This window comes from Argopecten irradians, chromosome 14 (genome assembly GCF_041381155.1).
Source record: "Argopecten irradians isolate NY chromosome 14, Ai_NY, whole genome shotgun sequence".
NCBI lineage: Eukaryota > Metazoa > Mollusca > Bivalvia > Pectinida > Pectinidae > Argopecten > Argopecten irradians.
The window spans coordinates 17,225,808-17,251,881 of record NC_091147.1 but is presented as its reverse complement, the minus strand read 5'-3'; the positions used below and the strand labels follow the sequence as shown (position 1 = coordinate 17,251,881).

Below are 26,074 nucleotides of genomic sequence, written 5' to 3'. Positions count from 1 at the left end.
GTACATGCACACTTTACAATGTATATGAATGTATAAGAAACACCTAGGTCTTTCATTATATACATGTTTCTGATTCATTTGATTCAGAGGCAAATTCTGGACATCATATAATATGATAGCTATATGGTTCATTGGCAAGTTATATGTACATCACAAATTAAACCAAGAGAGCTGTCTTCATTATCTACACAGAAAATATATACATAATTGCATGTTAGACATTCAGAACGTTTAACACACACTAAACCGCCTTATTTCAACATCAACCCATTTCTTTCTTATGTATTTTTTGTAATTTTCTGTATTCCTTGAAATCATATAACCAAATGTTTATAGTTTCACCAGAAATTTATCATCATATTTTTAACGAACATGGAGCTTTTCAAACATAAATATCAGAAATATACATACATGTATACACTTTATACTCGTTTGTGGCGGTACATGGTGATTTTCTTTTATCACACATTGATATGTATACATGTATATACATAAGACTTTGAACAAAAATGCATATAATGTCAAGTTTGCTCTCCGTGCTTATTTTACTTGATTTATTATTGTATTTCATTTGGACCTTTATAAAACAAATTGTTATCCAAGGCAAGTTAAATATCGTCTGAGATATTTATTTAAAGAAGTATCACCAGAGATTTACATGTAGATAACCATTTTTGTCTGCATCTAGTACGATGTATCTTGTCTTTTTCATTATTTATCAATACCATTATTTATATATCTGGTAAGCAGGTACATTTTTGTACAATTTATTATCTAGTCTAGTACGATGTATTGTATCGCAACATGTATTTTATAAGTTTAATGACCGTTGCAACAAAAATTCCCTCCGTTGGCACCCGGAAATTAGCCAAAGCATAGTCAACCGATCGCCGTATTGTAAACACTCAAAATGACCGAATGGAAGTATGTGTACACGACGATAATGTATATATATTGTTCTGGGGACTCTTTCAAAGAAAAAACAATTAATCACATAACAAACATTCACATGTTCATGATAAGTAACAAGTCTTCCGTAGAAGTTCCTGCTAACATGAACGACACACTTTTGACTGGGCACGCAATTTCGTTTGTCTTGAAAGTCACGTGATCGTCTAAGCATTGAAAATGGCGCGGTGTGCATATTCAAACAGTCTGGATATTGAACTTTTCATCATAAATTTCTTTTGAACTCGGGACTTTTTTGGTGTGTAATTAGGGGAAAGTTGATAACTTTTTATAATATATGTACACTAATTTTCTTTTGTTGATTTACGGACCCTAAAAGATACGGAATATGCGGCTTTAAGTACCACATAGCCGATCATTTTCTTTGATCACAAATTCGCGATCACTTCAAGAACTCGCGGCTATATGGTACATGTATATATATATCACTTGATTCTGCAAATTTTTGTCTTGTATTATATGTTATTTAAACGTGGATTTCACTAGAGTATGAGCGAAATATTGATCAACAGCGTATGATAAGAAGCAGGCAAGTTGCCTTAACTTTATGTATTCAACGGTATTAAAGATATCCATTGATGTAGCTAATGTCCTCATTTTCTCCTTCACTGCGTGAGAACACTAACGTCAATGATTTAGAGTAAATGGGTTGTTTATACAGGAAATGCAAAGATTTCCATCTGAAAGTCAGAAATGAAAACTATTTGATAAGCGATTTCTATTGCTTGGCCGTGACACACCATATAGTTTATAAAAGTGGTAGTTTCTGCTGCTGCTTAGCGTTCAGCATACAGGGTGTAGGGCGACTAGGTCGTCCATTGTCAGTATATTGTGATCGGGTGGGGTGCTTCATTGATATAGCACTATAAAGAAGGTTCCACTATATACAAGACAAAACACGAACATGCCGCTGTCTCCCAAAATACACACCTCGCACTACATACACGCTACACACGTCATACATGGGAGGCCGTCCTTACATGACACTGGCTGTTAATAGGAAGATACAAGTAAACAAAGAATATTTCAAATTGTTAATATATACATTGCACATAATGTAATAGTGGGGTGTGTTATTCGGCGTCTTCCACGGCATGATTCACAGACAAAGCAGTAAGAAAAAGGCAAGAGTATCACTAATTGAAGACACAACACAAATAAAAGTCTCACTTTTGTTTGTTTAAATTATTGTCCTATTAACAGCCAAGGTCGTGAAAGGACGGTCTCTCATATATGCGGTGTGTTGAGTTTATAAAGTGCAGATGTGTGTATTATGCCTTTTGTCCGTACAATTTCCATGTGCGATTTCTTATTGGCCCAATACCATATTGTAATTAATAGTTCCTTTTCAATCGATAAATTTTCACGACTCTGCTCATGATAGCCTGTCACTTTATCAGTAGCAATAACTAGGTGCTCCTCTCCGGGACATTTTGAAATGTAAATGTAAATTCGTTTTTTTTTTCCTTTCTTTTTTTTCCATTCAGAGTTGAGAATATTGAATTTTGTGAGCATTTTCTTTTATTCTTTTTATTTTCATAAAAATACCGATTCATGCAATATAAATAAGTACATAAGCCTGCATACATGTAGACAAATACACCCATGCGCATACATACCTACATGTACATACATACATTACATATATGCATGCTTACACGCTGTAAATACACACTTGAATAGATATACACATACATATCCATATACACACCATTACACACACACTTACACATATACACACGCACCATTATAGATTGTACACACTTATTATCTACATCCAAATACTCTATTAATATGTATTGAACATTTGATCATAATCACTTATTCATCAAACAACATCTATGGTATAAATATAATTGATTTGTTTAATTTGCACACTTAATATTCTCGTTTCGTCATAGTGGGTGGACGATTATTATTTTATTTACATATTTTTGAAATGTTAATGAATAAAGAAATATTTATAATTCATTCCATCATGGATGCTGATTAGTATTAGAAGCATATATTACGAATGCAGGCGCAGGCGCGCGGAGCCTGATCAATTGCACAGAGAGCCAAATTTCCGTGTTGGGCGTATCAACTCTAGCCACATCGATCTGGCTATCTGTACAATTGACCAGGCCTTGTAGTAGTAAGTAGAAGACGTCAGAGAAAAAAGTACAGTGATAGAAATTCGTTTTCATCATAATTTGCCACAACATTTTCTACACATAAAGGGTTCGTTTCTCCTGTCTTTAAAGCAATGGAACTGGCAACTTTATCAAAATCGTCGTCCTCCTCATAAAAAATAAAAAACACCAAATATCCATAGCCTCGACATATCCTCTCTATATTGTATGTGAGGCTGGGATTTAAAGATGGTTCCATCTAAACTTGTGCACATATTGGCAGTAACATGATCTCAAAAGTAGTTTTTAAATGCACAATTTAAAAGTATAAACTGTGGCCATGATTTTAAGTAATATGTCTAAATATATAACATCTTTTAAAAAAAATCATGCATGTTTCCACGGAGAAAACTTATTTAGGAATATATTGGTAGTAAATTTGTACATATTTAACCATAATTGACGGAATATCGGTGACTTGAGGCGAGCGCTCCACAAAAGGTCATAAGTAAGACATAGTCAAGGGAGACGTTAGGAGGAATAAATTTAGTAAGATAGATGAGAAAAGATAATATCCTAAATTTAGTCGCCTTTTACGATCATGCAATAGGGGCAGCAGATACAACTCTAACGTCCTACTTGCAGTGTATGCTCCTGCTTAGCGCTCAACATACAGTGAGTAGGACGACTGTTTCGCCCGTTGTCAGTATAATGTGACCTGGTAGGGTGTGTTGCTTGATAGGCCATGGGTAGGAGGGTCCCACATGCACCCCCCCAAACCTTCGAACGAATATTTTTCTTAACCCTTATGACCCAATGATCACAAATCAAAATGTTAACATTGCATAAATAAGGATGAACTTCCGGTTATGACGTCATCAAGATGGCCGCCATCTCGAATTTCACTAAAAAATGAAAAATAGTCATACCATTGACATTTTTCAACCGAAGTAGACAAATGAGGTATCAAAATGACCACAATAGAACAACAAATACATATCAGTACCAAATAATCCAATATATGTAGTGATTTTTACCCAGGAATGAAAAAATCGGATTTTAAGCTCAAAAATGGTGATTTTTTAGCAATTTTTTTTTCATATTTGGCTTGACGCAGCAAAAATGTTTTCCAATAGCAAACTATTACTTCTAATAAGTGTTTTGACCACTTATCAATCGGTTTAAACAACAACAAAAACCAATGTTAACATTGTATAAGTTCCGGTTATGACTTCATCAAAATGGCCGCCATCTCGAATTTCACTAAAAAGTAAAAAATAGTCATAACATTGACATTTTTCAACTGAAGTAGACAAATGAGGTATCAAAATGACAACAATAGAACAACAAATACATATCAGTACCGAATCATCCAATATATGTTATGATTTGTATTCAGGAAATCAAAAAATAAGATTTTAAGCTTAAAAACGGGAAATTTTCAGCTAATTTTTCATATTTGGCTTGACGCAGCAAAAATGTTTCCAAACAACAAATTATTATTCGTATTCACTTATTTGATCCCTTGTCAATCAGTTAAAACAATAACAAAAATATATAGAAATGCAAAAGGGAATTTTGTTATACCATCATTTGGTTTACAAAACACCATCGAATGCGTATACAGGGCATATTTTTTTCCAAACCGCCGCCACTACAGATTCCCGGTGTCTTCAAATTTCCTGAATATAACATTGGCTATTGACGATTTAGATCTTAACAAATTTGAATTTAAAGTTGGCTGAATTTAAAGTTGGCTGAATATCTAAGTGGGACTTAAAAATCATCCATTTTCATGTTCGAAATTTTATAGACTCAACTGAATTATTACAGCAAAACGCCAACTAATAGCTATATGGTATCAAATTAAAACTGAGGTAAGCCTGTCATTCCGTAAATACCATAACACTTTCCAAAACGTTTTGTGTCTTTTAGAATGAGCACATCCATTGTTATTTCCTGTGTAAAACGGAAGGAAATGTCAGATGGTTAATACAGTGTCACATATTTCTTTCACTAGTTCTTTGTCTTCGATGGCGATGAGCTGATGTGACATTACATTACCGGGTTACCATCGTGGTTCTAACGTGTCAACCGTCCATGGACAGAGTTAACATAAGAAACATCGGCTCCAACATAGTGATTCACATATCGTATATAATGTTCCAGACTTCCCAGAAATGATGGAAAAGACACCAGAATCCACATTCTGCGAAGGGTTGAGGTGGTTCTCCTTAATTCGTATGAAGCACAATGCCTCATTCTTGTGAACCCTCAGTGACCATATATGGCACAGGTGGATTCTTTGAGGTCATAAATGAGGTCTGCTGTGAAGTTCCACTATTTGCCAAGTCTGGAAAGCACTGTAGATATTTTTTTTCTGGAGAGTCTTCAATGGTCTCTTTACTCATACACCAGATGTTACACAACCAGCGCCTTCAAGGGAGTGGGAAAAGTCAGACCAATGAAAAACGTTTCTGGCCTTATTAATGACCTCGATGATATCACCTGTGCCATTTATGGTCGCACGAGGGTCCACAAAATTGATGCATGGTACTTCATACCAATTATGTGCATTCGAAGAATGTGGATCTGGTGTAATTTCCATTATGCCGGAGAAGTCTTAAACAGCATATACGATATGTTAGAATCTGAGGGAGATCCCTAATCTCTGAACCTGTTGTTCCTGATATGAACTCTGGCCAACGATGGGTCATGAAAAATGACAGGCTAGAACAACACTGGTAATATAGTGTCACATCAGTTCATCGACATTGAAAAGACGCTCTGGCTTTCGACGAATTCGATACTGATATCTCGATTACTCTGATTTGAACTACCGGCTATCAGACATGTCGAGTCTCTGTAGTGGATAGAGCAGTGAGGCGAGAGAGCACGCACAATGATAATGGATATTATTTTTAAGACGCTTCTAATCTCCAAAATTTCAAACATAAAAATGGATTATGTTAAACTGTGACTTGTCCCACCTAGATATTCTGTCAACTTTAGATTATTTTTTTCTACTTATAAATCGTCAATAGTCAATTTTCTATTTGAGGAAATTATAATACACCATGAAACTGTAGTATCAGCGGTTTGGAGTTCGAAAACTAGCATATGCAGATTATACGCACCCGGTGATGTTTTGAAAACCTAATGAGGGTATAACAATAATTCTCTTTTTTGCATTTCTATATATTTTTGTTTTTGTTTTTTAAACAGATTGATAAGTGATCAAATAACTGAATACGAATAATAATTTGTTTTTGAAAAACATTTTTGCTGCGTCAAGCCAAATATGAAAAATTTGCTGAAAAATCACCAAATGATACCTCATTTGTCTATTTCAGTTGAAAAATGTCAATGTTATGACTATTTTATTTTTTTAAGTGAAATTGGAGATTGCGACCATTTTGATGACGTCATGACCGGAACTTATACAATGTTAACATTGGTTTTTGTTGTTGTTGTTGTTTAAACTGATTGATAAGTGGTCAAAACACTTATAAGAAGTTATAGTTTCCTGTTAGAAAACATTTTTGCTGCGTCAAGCCAAATATGAAAAATTTGCTGAAAAATCACCAAATGATACCTCATTTGTCTATTTCAGTTGAAAAATGTCAATGTTATGACTATTTTTCTTTTTTTAGTGAAATTAGAGATTGCGGCCATTTTGATGACGTCATAACCGGAACTTATACAATGTTAACATTGGTTTTTGTTGTTGTTGTTGTTTAAACTGATTGATAAGTGGTCAAAACACTTATAAGAAGTTATAGTTTCCTGTTAGAAAACATTTTGCTGCGTCAAGCCAAATATTCGTGAAAAAGGTCCTTTGTGAAATCCGATGTTTTCATTTCCTGGGTAAAAATCACTACATATATTGGATTATTTGATCCTGATATGTTTTTGTTGTTGTATTGTGGTCATTTTGATACCTCATTTGTCTATTTCAGTAGAAAAAAAGTAAATGTTATTACTATTATTCATTTTTAGTAAAATTCGAGATAGCGGCCATCTTAATGACGTCATAACCGGAAATTCATCCCAACTTATGCAATGTTAACATTTTGATTTGTGATCAGTGGGGCATAAGGGTTAAGAAGAATATTGGTTCGGAGGTTTGGGGGTGCATGTGGGACCCTCTTTGCCCATGGCTTATAAGTGTTAATGCACTATGAAAAAGAAAACAGTTCCACTTTACAAGAAGACACAACACGAACATACCGCAGTCTCCCAAAACACGCACCTCGACCTTCATACGTCCTTATATGACCTCGGCTGTTAATAGGACGTTAATCAATCAAACAAAAAGGCAGGAGATACGAGTACTCTCTGACTCGGGGTTTCTTTTGGGCATATTTCCTATTGCCTCTTTTTACAATTGTTTATCTCCCGTGTTCTTTGTTTGCTACTTTTGGTCCAGGAGTTATTGTTCTTGTCATAAAAAACCTTTTCAAACACTTGGGGGTTACTCACAAAAGTCAAAAGAAACAACCTCTTTGCTGACAGGATCAATTACACCCTTGCAGTCAAACAATATTTTGCCACACACATCGACCCACGAACTGAAATTGAATGTTTTCTGCCGGTGATGAATTGAGGAACAATATATATATATAAGCTGATATATATAACGAGTGTATTCCATCAATACAAATGCCGGTTAAGTATAAATTTTAGACCATATCTTACCTTTATCGGTCAACACAAAGGTCGATGACCACTTGAGATGACTGGCTAAAGAAGCAATGATATCCACCAAAGCGTTCCCGGTTGGGTTGTGCAGTCGACTGCTTTTATTCTTATCATAATTGAAATCTGCCTGTGTCGCGGTCCAACAGGTATCAACCGTATCTTCATTATTCTCACTAATAGACATGAACGTTGAGCTAGATCCACAATTATTTAGTAAAATTCTGTCACTCTCTTCCTCGTTTACAAAACTTGGAATCGCCCACTGTAGAACTCGGGTCTGGTTGTCAGGTAGTATGGAAGAGAAGTTCAGGTGATAATCCACATCGGCCAAGAGCAAAATGAGATCAATGTCCGAGTCGAGCATTCTATTTACTAAACAAGAGATACATAATTGAATTCAACGCAACTTTAATTTCGAGGGTAAGTAGGAATGGTTAAATGAAGTCTCCGCGACAAAGTAGTATTAAAACGCAGAATTCAGTTATGCAAAATAAGTTGTTTTTAGCTCAAATGCAATTCTAGCAAATGCAGGTGCAACAAGAGATCCCAGAGGGATCTTGGCGCCCACCAATGAATGATCTATGTCTGACAATGGAAAGAGGGATCTTTTCTCCGCTTTTAAAACTTTTGCAAACATACTACATATAAAATTTGAGAGATATCGCTTCAGTACTTTCTGAGAAACAGCAGTAACAAACTTCAACTATCAAAATCCAAGATGGCTCCTTGGCAGCCATCTTGTTGATCGATCGGTCCCAAATCGAAATATGCACAACTAGGGCCATAGGGGAACCTGTAAATGAAATTTGAGACAGATTCATTCAATACTTTCTGAGAAATAGCGATAACAATCTTAAACTATCACAATCCAAGATGGCAGCCTGGCCGCCATTTTGTTGACCGATCGATCCAAAAACGCATTATGCACAACTAGAACCCCAGGGGAACCTACATATGAAATTTGAGACAAATCCCTTCAGTACTTTCTGAGAAATAGCGATAACAAACTTTAAGTATCAAAATCCAAGATGGCTGCCTGGCGGCCATCTTGTTGACTGATTGGTCCCAAAATGCAATATGCACAACTATGGCCCTAGGGAAACCTACATATGAAATGTGAAGCACAGCCCTTCAGTACTTTCTGAGAAATAGCGATAACAAGAATTGTTAACGGACGGACGGACGGACCACGGACCACGGACAAAAAGCGATTTGAATAGCCCACCATCTGATGATGGTAGGCTAAAAAATTGATGTATGTATTTATATACTTCAATAAAGAGATGTTGTCGATGGGCCGTAAAACTCAAACAAACAAACAAAAATATACTGTAATTATAATAACATTGGATTTTATGTCTTGACAGAGAATATATGCAAAATAGTAAAGATGGAGCCCTCTTAAGTACAATTAAAATGTCAGAAGACTTGCTACCTTAAAAGCCTAGGTATGCTCAGAAGGGCGTTAGAATTGTACCTGCTGCCCCTATTGCATGATCGTAAAAGGCGACTAAATTTAGGATCTTATCTTTTCTCTTCTTCCTAACTGACTTTATCCTTCCTAATGCCTCCCTTGGCACCGCCTCACTTTTGGCCTTGAGTTGAGCGTTCGCCCTTGTGAGGAAGGCTCTGGGTTCTGTCCCCTGGCCGAGACACACCAATGTCTATAAAAGTGGTAGTTTCTGCTCCTGCTTAGCGCTCAGCATACGGGGGTGGGACGACTGGTTCGCCCGTTGTCAGTATAATGTGACCGGGTGGGGGGTGTTGCTTCGTGTCTTCTGCGGCATGCTTCAGTGATATAGCACTATAAAAAGGGCAATAGTTCCACTATACAAGAAGACACAACACGAATATACCGCAGTCTCTCAAAACACGCACCTTGCACAACATACACGCAACACTACGCATACATGGGAGGGCCGTCCTTACATGACCATAGCTGTTAATAGGATGTTAATAAATCAAACAAACAAACAAACAAAAATGCTTAGAAGAACAAGATATCATTAGGTCTGCTAAACATATGTGCAAACTTATGTTTACTAAAATATCTGTAAAATATTTCAAAACTATCCAGCAGTTGTTTCCTAACAGTGTTTTGGGAAAATGCGTCTTCATAAGCGGTCCTTCACCGACGTACATTTTTTTTGTTCAAGTGTAAACGTAAATATCAATTTGACGTATTTAATCCCTGCCAGTAGGGTGTTAGAATTGTACCAGCTGCCCCTATTGCATGATAGTAAAAGGCGACTAAATTTATGATATTATCTTTTCTCTTAAATGTCTCCCTTGGCACCGCCTCAACTTTTGGCCTTGAGTTGATAGCTCGCCTCTGTAAGGAAGGCTCTGGGTTCTGTCCCCTGGCCGAGACGCACCAAAGTCTATAAAAGTGGTAGTTTTTGCTTCTGCTTAGCGCTCAGCATACAGGGAGTAGGACGACTGGTTCGCCCGTTGTCAGTATAATGTGACCGGGTGGGGTGTGTTGCTTGATGTCTTCGGCGGCATGCATTAGTAATATAGCACTATAAAAAGGGCAACAGTTCCACTATACAAGAAGACACAACATGAATATACCGCAGTCTCCCAAAACACGCACCTCGCACTTCACACACGATACACACTGCATGCATGGGAGGCCGTCCTTACATGACCCTAGCTGTTAATAGGACGTTAAAGTAATCAAACAGACAAATATTCAATCCCGTCAAAAATGTTTATATGTTAAATGACAGAAAAATTAACGTACCTTTGTTGAGAATAATATAGGGCTCCAATACGTCTACGTAAGCCCATGTAATTTTGGCAGAAATTACGTCATTGAGACCCGCAACGCTTTTAATGGTCGTCTGCTCATCACAAGAACCTTCACACGGTCCTCGTACAATACCTAGAAAAAGGGAAAGTCATTAAGTATTATTATATTATATGAACATAATACGGAATGATACAATATTAAAGTGTTGATAACCATTGTTAATTGTAATAATTGCAGCTCTATTTTTAGGTCACCTGAGACCTTTTCTAATCGCCTTTTGTCCATCGTCGTGCGTCGTCCGTCATGTGTTCGTAAACAATTTACAATTTCGTCTTCTCAAAAACAGCTGAAGCAATTCATTTGAAATTTTGCACAAACCTTGAAAGGCTTAAGGCCAATCAAATTTGTGAATTATATGACACCTTCCCCCCAGGGGGCTGTTGGAGGGGCCAAAAGGGGTAAATTGACTAAAATTTCAAAAATCTTCTTCTCCACTTACAGATGTGGTTGAATCAAATACTCTACATAGATAGAAAGGTCTCAAGGCCCCCTACAAAAATTGTATTAATATGACCCTTAGGTATCTGGTTTTCCCCTGGGGAGGGGGTTAAATTTACTATAGTTTATATAGTGAAAACACATTTTGGAGCTTTATTTGGTCATTTATAATAGAAAATAAGGCAAGTGTTGTCAGAATTATCCCTAGTAGATGCCCATTGAATTCAATTAACAAATTTTCCATGACTGACCCCCAGGGGCCTAAGGGACGGGTCAAATAGGCTAGGTCTTAAGGTCCTTTGCAAAAATTGTGAATTATATGACCCTTGGGTCTCATGTTTTCCCCTTGGGAGGTAGTCAATTTTACTATAGTTTATATAGGAAAACACATTTATGAACATCATAGTGCTTTGTTTTCATAGGAAATTAGTCAAACTAGGTTAGAATTATTAGCCTGAGAAGCATTTTAACATTATATCCATATTGGTCCTGGCTGACCCCCAGGAGCCAGAGGGGTGGGGCCAAAAGGGGTCAAATTGGCTTTTCAAGAATTTACAGATTTGATGGAACCAGATTCTTTTCATAGATTGAAAGGTCTTAAAGCCTTTACAAAATGCGTGAATTTCATGGACCTGGGATCTCAGATTTTCCCCTGGGGAGGGAGTCAAATTTACTATAGTTTGTATAGGAGAACACACATTTATGAACATTATTTGCTTAGATTTAAGAGGAAATGAGTCAAACTAGGTTAGAATTATTAGCCAGAAATAGAATTTTAACACCATATCCATATTGGTCCTTGATGACCCCAAGGGACAAGAGGGGGTCAAAATGGCTAAAACTTCAAAAATCTTCAGACTTTTGATGGAACCAAATAATCTTCATAGATTAGAAAGTGACAGTTATAAAATCACTGACTGACTTCTAGTTTGGTTTTATTGTTTAACGTTGGCAAAGCAAATACAATTTTAAGCATAAGGTTTGGTAACATCATACACTAACTATCAAAATGAAAAAAGAAAAAAATCTTATACGAAGTTTAAAGTTTATTCTTATTCGTAGATCCTTTTTACAGATTTGAATCAACTTTGCAAAGGCTTTTCTGTATCAGCACTCAGGTGACCGCCAAGGCCTCTTGGGTCTCTTGTTTGTTCTCACACTCGTATGGCTTTAAAATGGATCAGCAAATTACATTTTGAACTCTGACCTGATACTCAGTATACAATCAAACCATCAAGAAGTACTAAGCATCATTTTGTATAAACTGTTCAATGATCAGATGACATGTTTACAATAATACACAATATAACGTCATTTACTTGAGACCTAGTATGCTTTTAAGGTCACTGAGACATAGTCTCTAGCGATCTAATCTAATTGCCTTTTGTCCGTCGTCGTCCGTCGACCGTCTGTAAACAATTTACATTTGCAAATTCTTTTAAGGCATAAGGTCAATCAAAATTGCGAATTATATGGTTTCGAACCACCATGTTGGCCAAAAGGGGTAAAATTCATTTATATTTCAAGTGTTCTCAACGTACAGATAGTACAGTGGTAGAATCAAACACTCTTCATAGAGTAGAATGGTATTAAGACCCTTAACAAACTTGGAATTTCATGGCCCGGGGATCTTAGAGTTTCCCCTAAATAGAAGGGAGTCAAATTTATTATAGTTTTAATAGGGGGGGGGGGGGTTATGACGATTATTTTCTCAACTTCCAAATTTGACAAACTTGGGTGGAATAATTAGTCTGAGATAGCTAATTTGGTCGTTAATGGGCGGGATCAAAATGACAAAATTATCTTCTGAGTTCACTGATTTAATTAATAAAATAAAATACTCGTCATATATAAATCTTCAATTCATAATCATAAATCACTGACTGACTTAGGAGCCTGATGAGTGCAATGGGTAAGCATATAGTGTTTATACGTCTTAATTTCATTCTGTATCAGAACTCATAGATCAAGAAACAATTACGACCCTTGGGCTTCTTGTTAACTGTCTTGATTAAATTTCTCCCGTTAAGCAATATATGGAATAACTTATGATAAGTTAATCATGGTGATTTTGTTGGGATTAAATTTTATTATATTAAAAAAAATATGGACGTAGGCTTATATACAAAAACAAAAGGAAATATGCTTTGGATTCTGTCCCATGGCAACACACCTTATACATGGAAGCCTGTCTTCATGTGACCCTGACTGTTCTGGGAACGTAAATATAAACCCACCCATTGCACATATATAATGCACATAAATGACCCTTAATAGGACCTTCATCTATTACAATAAACCAAACCCAATACCCTCGTGTTCATTCAAACATCTTCTGTTCTTATAAAAAGATCATTAGACAAGGATCCCTATTGATATGATTTCTAGATTCAAGTATCTTGTAACTTGATTGATTCATAATCATGTTTGTAGTTTTTTTACATTGTATTTTTTTTACAATCATTAAAAAAAACACATAATTAAAAGTGGTCTTTTGACCCCGACAAAGTTAATTTGAAAATGCCCTGAATGGTCCCGACTGTAATTTAAATCATTGAAATATCACACAAGTCATAACGTGGTGTTTGATACGGGCATAGCAATCAATTTGAGTTTTTGATACTGAATTAGCGCTCTAGGTACTGTTGTGAAAAAAAATGTCACTTGCTTCTGTGACAATTTTTACAGTAAAAAAACTGTATAACTGTATTTAGTTGTTTTGTTATATATTCTTTCTTATAACACAGCCAAGATTGGAACCCGCGTCTTGTTCATGATTTTGTCTGCTCCGCTCTTATATTTTCATTTCCTCTTGTACACACATATTTACATTGATTTCTCTTAATTTTATACATATTTTCTTGCTGGGTATCAATTTAGGTACACATCATGTGACAAAACTAGAAATTTCGACACATGATATTAATCGTTCTAATAGTAAAAATAAGCACTGTAATAGCAAAAACAAAGCATCAAAATAAAGTTTGTATGCTTCTTTTTGAAAACAAAACAGAAAAAAGTGAAGAACACCAAGCAACAAATGCCATATAAGAGAAATCTACGTGTATTGGTATCAATTTGGGTACAATGACGTTACATTTCCGGTCATTGCGCCGATGTACGATATGTCGTAAAATGATACTATTCTTCACTAAAACTCAAAATAAACACTTGTGACATGTTTGATTAATTAACGTCCTATTAACAGCTATGGTCATGTAAGGACGGCCTCCCATGTATGCGGTGTGCTGCGTGTATGTTGTGCGAGGTGCGTGTTTTGGGAGACTGCGGTAAATTCATGTTATGTCTTCTTGTATAGTGGAACTATTGCCCTTTTTATAGTGCTATATCACTGAAGCATGCCGCCGAAGACACCAAGCAGCACACCCCACCCGGTCACATTATACTGACAACGGGCGAACCAGTCGTCCCACTCCCCGTTTGCTGAGCGCTAAGCAGGAGCAGAAACTACCACTTTTATAGACTTTGGTGTGTCTCGGCCAGGGGACAGAACCCAGAGCCTTCCTCACAGGGGCGAACGCTCAACGCAAGGCCAAAAGTGAGGCGGTGCCAAGGAAGGCATTAGGAAAGATAAAGTCAGTTAGGAAGAATAGAAAAGATAAGATCCTAAATTTAGTCGCCTTTTACGATCATGCAATAGGGGTAGCAGGTACAATTCTAACGCTAAAACTCAAAATAAACACTTGTGACATCATGGAAACATTATATTTAGTTTATTTTTTAACAGTAAACACCTAAATAACAAAAAGATATTAACAAAATGTTTTACGTCATAGTAATGTTGCTAAAGAGTTACGTCCCTTCACACGGATCTGTTCACGTCAAAATCCTCACCAGAGATTCATAGCGATCAAATTTAGTTTGGATAGAAAAAAAAAACCAATGCATGCGTGCTGTACTATGTCCTGCAATATCGTTGAATAAAATTATACACGGGCTGTAAGTCATAGTAATCAATATGATCTTGGCTAGAACACAAGTAAACAGAAATACATATGCACATGCCTTTATTATACATTTGTACACACTTCGAATGAATATCTTTGTATATGGTTTTGGCTTTAGTAATTATCGTCGTTCATAAGACTGTTCTTGTTTACACACCCTCATTTATCACACAACTGGCCCGTCCAGCTATGTCATAAATATCGTAAGACACAAGTGTTATAACACTCTTATGACGCCACATGTAGTTTTGACGTCATAATCTATATATGATGTCGCATGATTGTCTCGGTAGAGGCAGAAACATATATACATAGAGATTGGAAACTCCTTCTTTGTCTTTATTGACAGGCAACGGGACCTCCAGTTTATAGGCATTTTTCCTTGGCTAACTACTTTTAAGTGTATTCTTTTAAACGTTATATTTTTGCATAAATACAAAGTTTACATATTATATCATGGTTTGATGTGACCAGATTTCACGATTTATGTTATCTAATATGATTTTTGAAAGCATGAAAATCAGCAATTTACCAAGTTTTTTCGAAAATCAGCCTTTCAAAACCGGAAGTGCATTTTGTTTTATTAATAAACAAGTTAAAAAATATATTTTTCTATCCAAAATCGTATTCATACCATCTGAAAATTACTGATCTTTTATAACAATTCAAAGTTATTCTGCTGTATCTTACTATTTAACAGCTTATCTAAAAGCGCCTAAGCACATACAGAGGTACATCTGCCTATCGTAAAAATGGCGGAGTTGCCAATCTCTATGTATATGTATATATGTTTCTGGTAGAGGGAAACGTCACTTCCGAGCTAGATTTCAACTGCTTTATACATCGACGAAATTAAAATTTTTACTTAAATCTCTATCAATAAAAGTTTTGTGATAAATAGAGTTTTGCACTCGTGACTATGTTATATGAAATTTATCTTACTCATTAAATAATTTGATATGAAACTCGCCTAAAGGCTCGTGGTATATCAAATTATTGAACTCGTTTGATAAATTCCATATTACATAGCCACTCATGTAAGATCCCCTATATATCGGATCATGAAGCGTCTCATACCAGATTTTGACCAAATGAACCGTAAAACTTGTCAAAACATATGGAAAGACACCGGGTTAACGGGGGATGTTTTATAAATAGTTCATCGGTGTATTTGAAATATCTAACTATTGATAAGGTTTTACCAAATGAACCGTATAACTTGTAAAATCATATGGTAACAAACCGGATTAACGGGGGATGCTTTATAAATATTTCATGGGTGTATTTGAAATATCTAACTATTGATAAGGTTTGACTAAATGAACCGTAAAACTTGTCAAATCATATGGTAACAAACCGGATTAACGAGGGAAATATTTGATAAATATTTTATGGGTGTATATGAAATATCGAAATATTGAAACGGTTTGACTAAATGAACCGTAAAACTTGTCAAATCATATGGTAACAAACCGGATTAACGAGGGAAATGTTTTTTTAAATATTTTTTGGGTGTATATGAAATATCGAACTATTTGATAAGGTTTGACCAAATGAACCGAAAAAATTGTCAAAACATATAGTAACAAACCGGATTAACGGGGGAAGTTTTATAAATATTTTATGGGTGTATTTGAAATATCTAACTATTGATAAGGTTTGACTAAATGAACCGTAAAACTTGTCAAATCATATGGTAACAAAACCGGATTAACGAGATAAATATTTTATGGGTGTATATGAAATATCGAAATATTGAAACGGTTTGACTAAATGAACCGTAAAAATTGTCAAATCATATGGTAACAAACCGGATTAACGAGGGAAATATTTGATAAATATTTTATGGGTGTATATGAAATATCGAACTATTGATAAGGTTTGACTAAATGAACCGTAAAAATTGTCAAATCATATGGTAACAAACCGGATTAACGAGGGAAATATTTGATAAATATTTTATGGGTGTATATGAAATATCGAAATATTGAAACGGTTTGACTAAATGAACCGTAAAACTTGTCAAATCATATGGTAACAAACCGGATTAACGAGGGAAATGTTTTTAAAAATATTTTTTGGGTGTATATGAAATATCGAACTATTTGATAAGGTTTGACCAAATGAACCGAAAAAATTGTCAAAACATACAGTAACAAACCGGATTAACGGGGGAAGTTTTATAAATATTTTATGGGTGTATTTGAAATATCTAACTATTGATAAGGTTTGACTAAATGAACCGTAAAACTTGTCAAATCATATGGTAAAAAACCGGATTAACGAGGGAAATGTTTTATAAATATTTTATGAGTGTATATGAAATATCAAACTATTGATAAGGTTAGACCAAACGAAACGTATAACTTGTCAAATCAGCAGACGATGTAAAGGAGGACACTTTTTATAAATATTTTATGGGTGCATTTGACATATATGAACTATTGATATCGATTTGTATTATTTTTGCTTACAAAATCAATGACTGGTTTGTCTGATGTGGAAAATGTCATAATATTAAAACGTAAGCATCATATGCCGTATCATTTTATCGTCGCCTTCAATATTCATTATGTTATTATTTGGTTTGACTGAAAAATATATTTACCTGTTTTAAATTCACCATGACAATAAAATATGTTCTTATTTCAATGTTTTACGTTTAACCTGATTAATATTGTGATACTTGTTCAGAAAATAGTTCGGACCTAAGTGATCCTATCGGTCGATTAGCGATATGTTTCAGTAAAATAGCACTTTAAAATGGGTAACAGTTCCAATATAATAAAGCGACCAACAACTATACCGCAGCCTTTCGGGTGCATGTTTTACTGATATAGCACTATAAAAAGGACACGAGTTAAACTGTACAAGAAGACACAACACTGATATACCACAGTCTTCCAAAACATATACCTCTCATTTCACACTCACAAGACACCACATACACAGGAGGCTGTCCTTACACGACCCTTGCTGTTAAAAGGAAGTGAGTATAACAAACCAAACCAAATCCGAAAACACACACCATATACACGGTCCTTTAATGACACTGGCTGGTAATAGGACGTAACACTTAGACAAGCATCGCCACATCATCAATGTCCTCTAATGTGTATATGATATGGCAACCAAATAAAAAAACAACAAACAAATCCTGCTTTTATTTTCCTTAGCTGTCGATGGGTTAATATCGTTATTGACCACTCATATGTACTAGAAATCATCACCAGTAATCAGAAGAAAGCTCTCATAAACACCTGGGTTGTTTGATCTCCTAATGAACACATCATATATTACAGAGCCTTAACGAGTCCATCATCTCCTCCATTCAGGATTGTAATGCCGTTTCGTCATTATTTGGTATCAACATAACTTCCAAGTGCATTTGTTACGAACGACACAATGTAGAGTATATTGTACCTCTATGTGATGTTATTGTATTTATTCATGATTAACGCGTATTTGAGTTAAAATTGATATTCAGTGTTCAATTTTAATGCAACGTAAAACCTTACTCTGAATAAATGTCTGGTTGTTTTGAAATTGTATATCCAATTTAATGATTTGATATGAACTTGATACTACAATAGCTTTCAGTGTATTTAATGGCCAAGGCAAGGATAACTTGTAAAGGAATGAAACAATATTTAAGTTTGATTCTATGTTGCGTATATTGAAATTACCCCATGGGTGGAATTGTGTTTATTTCACACACATATGTTTTAATCAAGTATTAAAATGCCTCCCTATAGAATCTAGGATCTATATAGATGCAATAGCTATAGAGAGAATCTTGAGACGAGTGTCTGCAAAGCTCTAGCATCTATATAGACCATAGATTCCATAGAAAGAGAGTTTTATACTTATATTTACATTATTGAATCATTTTTGGGTCTCTGCATTAACATTGTTTGCATTAGAGTAGGAAAACCGTTAATAAACGACGATTTAATCCACAAGATGGAACACCGTCATTTTGACGGTTATCAGTTAACGTTACCAGGTCAACATGAGTGACGTCATAGTGGTCATGGGAGAACGTCGTTACATGAACATAGCTGTTAATAGGACGGTGATTAATAAAAATAAAATTCTTCCTAACTTCTCACTTGACACCACCTCATTTTGGGCTTCAGTTGAGTCTTCGCCCTGGCAAGGGAGACGCTGTGTTCTATCCCCTGTCCAAGATACATCTTGGATTATAAAAGTTTCTGTCCTTTTTTGCGTTCAGCGTAAAGGGAGTAAGAAGACTGCTTTCTGTGTTGTCGATATAATATGATCAGGTGGATGTGCTTATGTGGTGTATTCGGTGACATGTTTCAGTTGGATAGCACGGTAAAAAGGGGCAATAGTTCCTTTATTACAAGGTGACACAACATGAATATATCGCACCCTCCGCAGCGTATTGCACACATGGGAGGCCGTCGCCGTCCTTAAATCACACTGGCTGTTAATATAGTGTTCATCTAATAACCCATACCAGATCAAACAAACCAATGCTATACTTGATGTTGCCTTTCAGAATCATCGAGTGCATCCCACCAGCGTGATATATATCAAGTAACATCAACAATGTATTACATCGTAAAACACAAAGAGACGTGATCGATGAGACATACAATACTGTAATCGGGGTCAGGATTATAACTAATCTAGGTCGATATTTTATAGTTACTTTTAATGAACGATAAATAAATGTCTAATGAAGGAGAGACCGGTAATAGAATGTTCATTGTGAAGAGAAATTGTCATAAAATGGACAGGCGTTACAGGTTATAGCGTCAAATGATATGGTTATATGACAATACAATACACTTCTTGTTCAGACTCGCCACGTACTTCCGATATTCTATTTAATGTCTTCTTCATTCGTACTTTTTGTATACGATGTTCTATCTTTATATTCAATTTATAGGTATATACCATAATAACCCTGGCTGTCACATGGACGTTAATAAAACAACCAATCTACCCATTAATACGAGATCATTATCAAATTAGCGTTTCATTTTCATACGTTTGATAACTATTTGCTGGTCCCGTTTACAAGTCATATATTAAACGGTCCTTTTAAACATATAATGATAGCATTACTGATATAGTCAAAGGTATTTTGTTACAGGTCACCTGAGACAAAGTCCCAAATGGCGGTAGTCGTGCGTCGTGTGTCCGTAACCAATTTATACTTTCGACTTCTAAAAAAAACTACTACGATATATTCAGTAAAATTTTGTATAATCCTTCAATGACCTAAGACCAATCAAAATTGTGAAGTATATGATCCCACGGGACTGTCAGAGGGACAAATTAACTAAAAATTTCAAAACTCTTTTCACTTAATACATAAGTTTTCAAATTTTTTTCCGTGAACCTTAGGTCTCAGTAAGCCAGTTCTAGAGTTCGATTCATATCTGTGTTTAATTTCAATGAAAATTATATTGCAAATGATCTTGGTCTTGTAAACCACCTTTCGCGAAATACATTAAACTGTTTCATAAATGATTGTGCACTTGCGCCTATGGTTCGTTAAGAACAACCTCCTGCCCTGTATGTCATTTTAACTTCATATTTACCGTTTTTCTTGATTGTTTTACTCAAAATAGTGTTCAAAGAATGTGTAACACGAATTCACCATCTATATTGTTGTTTTCAATTTGCCATTGCTTTGTTCTCATTTTTCTCCGCAAATATTCTCAAATGAAAATGTATTGTTGCAAATTACACATTAATTTCACTCGGCTTGTTATGATCCATTAAAGACTGTTCAGATGAATTATTTGGCGAAGAAATTGATCAACGATAATTGTTTTGAACATTCCTTTACAGTTTTTTTGTTAAGCTTTAGCGAGATTTTGCAATTTTTTTAAAAATCAAATGAACACTGGTCAAAAATAAGAAAAGCTAGAGAAAAATGCACATTTTTAAAACTACATATTAATCTATATCTATGTTATTTTAGTTTTTAATATGTGTATCATTATGCAAAAAATGTATTCTTGTTAGTCTCGAAATAAATAAATCGTAAACTTACCTAACTTCAAAAGGACGAAATCGTGTATCCCGGTATCTGTAGACATCGATACCAATCCTATTGTCATGGTGAACAATGCCAGCCATGACGATTTCATATCTGTTATTGTATTGTCAGTAATTTATTGATGTCTAATTAAAATATCCATTCTGTTAAATATAACTCCCGTTGTTACGATATATACAATAAAAGATCTCCATGGACGAGGTGCAGATATCGTGGAGGACTATGTAAGCAATAATAACAAATCCACACCACCTGCGGTTTATGAAAGCGATGAAAACGTTAGGAGTTTAGTCACTCTGTCAGGCGAAGCAGTAATAGGTCTGCAAACTGTTCGGATCCACCTGCAGTTATTCCGCAGAGTATCGACCGAAGTAATGACGTTTTACAGAAATACCGACAGTGGTCTTAGGGAAACATGATTAGGCTCTACTTACCAATTACAGATAGCATTGTGGTGATGGACGTGGGATATGATGCTAATCACATTTTCTATAAATGATTAATTTTGGGTCTTTGTACATCATCATATGGTCATTTGTATATAACACCGAGATATTAATTCTCCTTAATATCACCGACAACGCGAGAAGCATTGTCCAAAATAACTCTCCTGAATATCTTATTACTAACTTTCATCTGATACCATTGGTTTCTTCAATCACGGAACATATTGACTGATTAAGAACTGCCATAACTAATTGGCTGGAAAGACAGGTTGGCCTTCTATCTACAAACTTATTTTTTAATCTGATATGTGGAATCCTTTTAAAAACAAGAGAACCCGGATTGATCTTGACGCCCGCCATTGATAAATTGTTATCAGTCAAAAATGCAATTTTTCTTTGCTATGAGAGTCGGTATGGAATCAACGGATAATACCGAACATTTTTTTCGAAGTGATGTATGATTTTCTGGGTTTTTTTTTTTATATCAAAAACAAAGTACATGTATGAGAGAACTTAAACATAGAATGATAAAGTTTGATAGAAGTAATACATGCAATAATTTTGATCCCTTATGTATTTTCTGGAACACAGCAGAAATGAACTTCAGTTGACGGATCGCCAGCTGTCAAACCGTCCGAGTAACGCAGATGACTTTTCATTTCTTTATTGTGTATGCTACGGCATTGAATAGTTACACGTTGATTTACGAGCACAAGGCATGGCTGTATACTACCCAGGGATCAGGGTCAGTTTTCGAAATCATGAATGGTGCTTGATTAGTCATATTGGTTTTATTGATCTCTCTCAAATTGAAGTATGTATAACTCTAAGGAACAAAAGGAAACCATGAGGAATCTTTCCTCCAGTTGATGTCAGACGTCATGATCAGAGGTAGGTTTAAAAGAGTCAATGCAGTAGAAAAAAGTAGTCTACCACTATGATTGGTATTTGACCCACCTTTTTCCAAAACCTGCTTCGAACTCATGGGAAGATAACTCCATTGGAATTATGATTAGTGTTTGGAAAAGGTTTATTTTTATTTTATGTTGATTGATCTTTATATATTTTATAAAAAAAGATAAAAATTTGGCAGAGGTAAACATTCTCGTAAGTATACCACAGTCGTACGGATAAACGCATAACCCAAACACGTGGGAGGCTGTTGTCCTTGACTGACATTTTTTGTTGTAATAAAAAAAAACAATACTACTTTACCTAATCCAGGTAAGATCTATTGCTTGAGTTGATTTTTAATAATCATTGAAACACCATAAAATAACATTTTTTCTAACTATTTCTCCACCACTTAAAGCTTTTTCTCCACCACTTTATGATGCTCCACTGCCGACAGAGCATAAACGATACCCATTATTTGAACATTAACTGGTGTTTAATCATGTATATATGTGTCTGACTAATACAACGATACATATACAATATTTGTTTTTGCTCTTGATGCATGCGCAATCAGTACTTCATTCCATAGAGGACATAGTTTCATTGAGTTTTTTTCGGAGCGCAATTAATTATTATTAATATTTTTATCTTAAAGTAAAAATAAGAAACTAAAACTTCTCAATGATGGCCATGGTGTAAAGTTTTTTTTTCATTCAAAATTTTTTACTGATTTTCATGAACATGTTATTACAAAGAACAAGGAATACAATTCATCACAATACCAATAATATGTCTTACATTACAATTTTGTATATATGTAACAAGTAACAATTGGACTTACACATTTACACAAACCCTACAAGACCAACATTTCATCTACAATATGTGAAATTGTCAAAGAGAAAACTAAATTTCAATGTTTTCTTTTTCAAACAAGGCATGCCATCCTCCCCATCTTATAAGGAATTTTGTATATTCATTTTTAGATTTATACATAACCTTTTTCGCCTCATAATACTTACATATATGTATTTTAAGTACTTCAAAACATACATAAATTTTCTTAGTTCTACAGTGATATACATATTGTTTGAAAAGTAATGACATTATATTAAACATATTGTTATGTAGACCAAGCAGTATTGATATTGGTGATAAACTAACATTGAAAGTAGTTTTCTCAAGTAACCATTTCTCAAACTCCTTACGATGTTTTGTTATCCTTGAACATTCGTAAAACAAATATATATATGTTTCATTTTCATCACTATATAATGTACATAGCGGAGAATCCACTACCTTAATTCTGAATAGAAAAATATTATTTGGTAAAATTTTATGGACCAGCCGATATTGCAGCCACCTTAACTTGGAATCCTGTGTTTGTTAAAAAAATAATTCTGAGGGTTTTTGTCCACCAGAACTCGTCATCATCATCCAACCCTAAGTTACATGCCCATTTCACATTGTAAGAGTTATTAATTGATAATCCATATGATTGAGTTAAAGTTTTGTATATTATCCTTTTTCCAGGTTTGTCTGAGACTATTATTTCTAAGAAGTATGGACAATTTGGGGATCCATGATATTGAATTTCTCCTTCAAACTTGGAAAAGATTCTATTAATACCCTCTTTAACCCTTCAAATAAAGTGAAAGGAGGTTGAAAATGATAAAATTTGCAAACGTTTGAATAAGAAAAAATGTCTCCATTTTTGTCAATCATATCTTGAACTGTTATTATCCCTCTTTCCAGTAAACTGTTCTGCTAATATATACATGTCATCGGGAGGAAATACTTTTTTAACCTCTGAAAGCATCAAGAAAACCTCCTATCACAGATTTGAAACTACCACACACCAATGACATCAAACCTTCAACTCAGTCGGCATCAAACAACTTTGGCAACAAAGGTGGTCTACCGAAACAAACAATAAACTGTTTAAAATACAAACTACACTTAATCCTAAACAGTCCAGTCTGAGAAACCGCAATGAGCTCTCTGTTCCGAACTGGAACATATTTTACACATATCTCTATTGAGAGAGGAGGATCCCCCTACTTACTGTGCATGTGATTCTCCTCTCAAAGTGGAACATATTTTAGTGCACTGTTTTAATTTTAATCACATAAGAGATAAGTATTACGATGTCTCCGACTTTTAACCTTTGTACCATGTTGTGAGACATAATTGGTGTCTTCGGCGGCATGCTTCAGCGATATAGCACTATAAAAAGGGCAACAGTTACACTATACAAGAAGACACAACACGAACATACCGCAGTCTCCCAGTACACTCACCTCGCACAACATACACGCAACACACCGCATACATGGGAGGCCGTCCTTACATGACCATAGCTGTTAATAGGACGTTAATAAATCAAACAAACAAACAAACAATCATTCCTATATTCCATTTCCTATACACTGTTATCCCTAAGGATCATCATTGATCACGCACAATAAATCAATGTGGTAAAATTAACAATATCTGCATTCGTAATACAGTTTACAACCAATAGGTATTCCCCCATTCATATATGTAGAAAATCTTGACGTAGAAACGAAAGTCAGGAAAGATTCTTAAGATTACCTGAAATACGTATTTGGAAATGGATTAGCTTAGGAATGTCAAGTTTGGGTGCTATAAAAAGGACAGTAGTCCCACTATCGTAAGTCACGACACGACCAAACTGCAGTCTCCCAAATCAAGCGGCACAATAGGACGTTAATAAATCAAACAAACAAACAAAGAGACATAATCTTATTTCCAACTATTTCAAAGGAATCAGCATTTTTAACAAAATATGAACGTTTTCCCATTTTATTATCCCAACATTTTATCGTTTCAACAACATTGTAAAGTAGCTTTTTCGTGTGATTTAGCCAAAATTGTTTTATCCCGTGGAAACTTTTTATCAACATTCACAATCTGTGTTTTTTAGTTTTCATCTGCCTTTTTCTTCTCCTTATCTTTTAGATTCAGTTATTGTTTATATTCTGTCTGAATGCACGAATGAAGCATGACTTGTAGTTGACCTTAGTTGTCGATGGCCGTAAAACTCAAACAAACAAACAAACGCATAAATTCAATAGCCCAGGAAAGATGCAAGAAGAAAAAAAGAAATATTTACCAATTTATTGCAGGAAAATCGGTTTTAAAACAATATCAACAGTTGTCTTCCTTTGTCCTTAATTTCATTGGTTGTCATATTTTGACGTTTGCGTTAGGGTATCATGACAGATATGCTTGAAAATCCTTTTTATGTACACACCAATCATTGTAAAATATGTCAGCAGATACTTACGTTTATCTTGTTATTGTCATTTTTAAAAAGAATATAAATATACCGTATATACAAGGATAAATATCATACTTCAATCCATTTTAATATTTAAATTACACTCATTTATTTATATCTATATTCAGTAAATTCTCAAACTGGCGCGAACCTCGTTTTTTTTTTACCTCTTGAAACTACTCTAGAGCTTAACTGTCAGTGCGTATACTTAAGAATAATAGGACATGCATTGGTACCGATGTGTAACATACATTTGGTGTTCTAGCGTATCCAATTGTGTAATTAGATAACAAAATATGTCATTTGGCGGGAAATAGTGGGTGCCAATAATTTCAGGTGTGTTGTCACGGACCACCGAGTAAACAATAACAGTAAGATAAAATAA

At 34.9% G+C, this 26,074-nt stretch overlaps 1 protein-coding gene across 1 annotated transcript in view; it reads right to left on the bottom strand.

The window, feature by feature from the left end:
* The window catches only part of LOC138307068 (glutamate receptor ionotropic, kainate 2-like), a 29,130-nt gene extending 18,309 nt beyond the window's left edge, over window positions 1–10,821 (bottom strand). Inside the window, exons 1-3 of the mRNA XM_069247696.1 lie at window positions 10,791–10,821; window positions 10,528–10,668; window positions 7,779–8,153 (exon numbers count right to left, since the gene is read on the bottom strand). Of these exons, the coding sequence (XP_069103797.1) occupies window positions 7,779–8,153; window positions 10,528–10,668; window positions 10,791–10,821 (547 nt within the window). The remainder of the gene's footprint in view (window positions 1–7,778; window positions 8,154–10,527; window positions 10,669–10,790) is intronic.
* Between the last annotated feature and the right edge of the window lie 15,253 nt (window positions 10,822–26,074).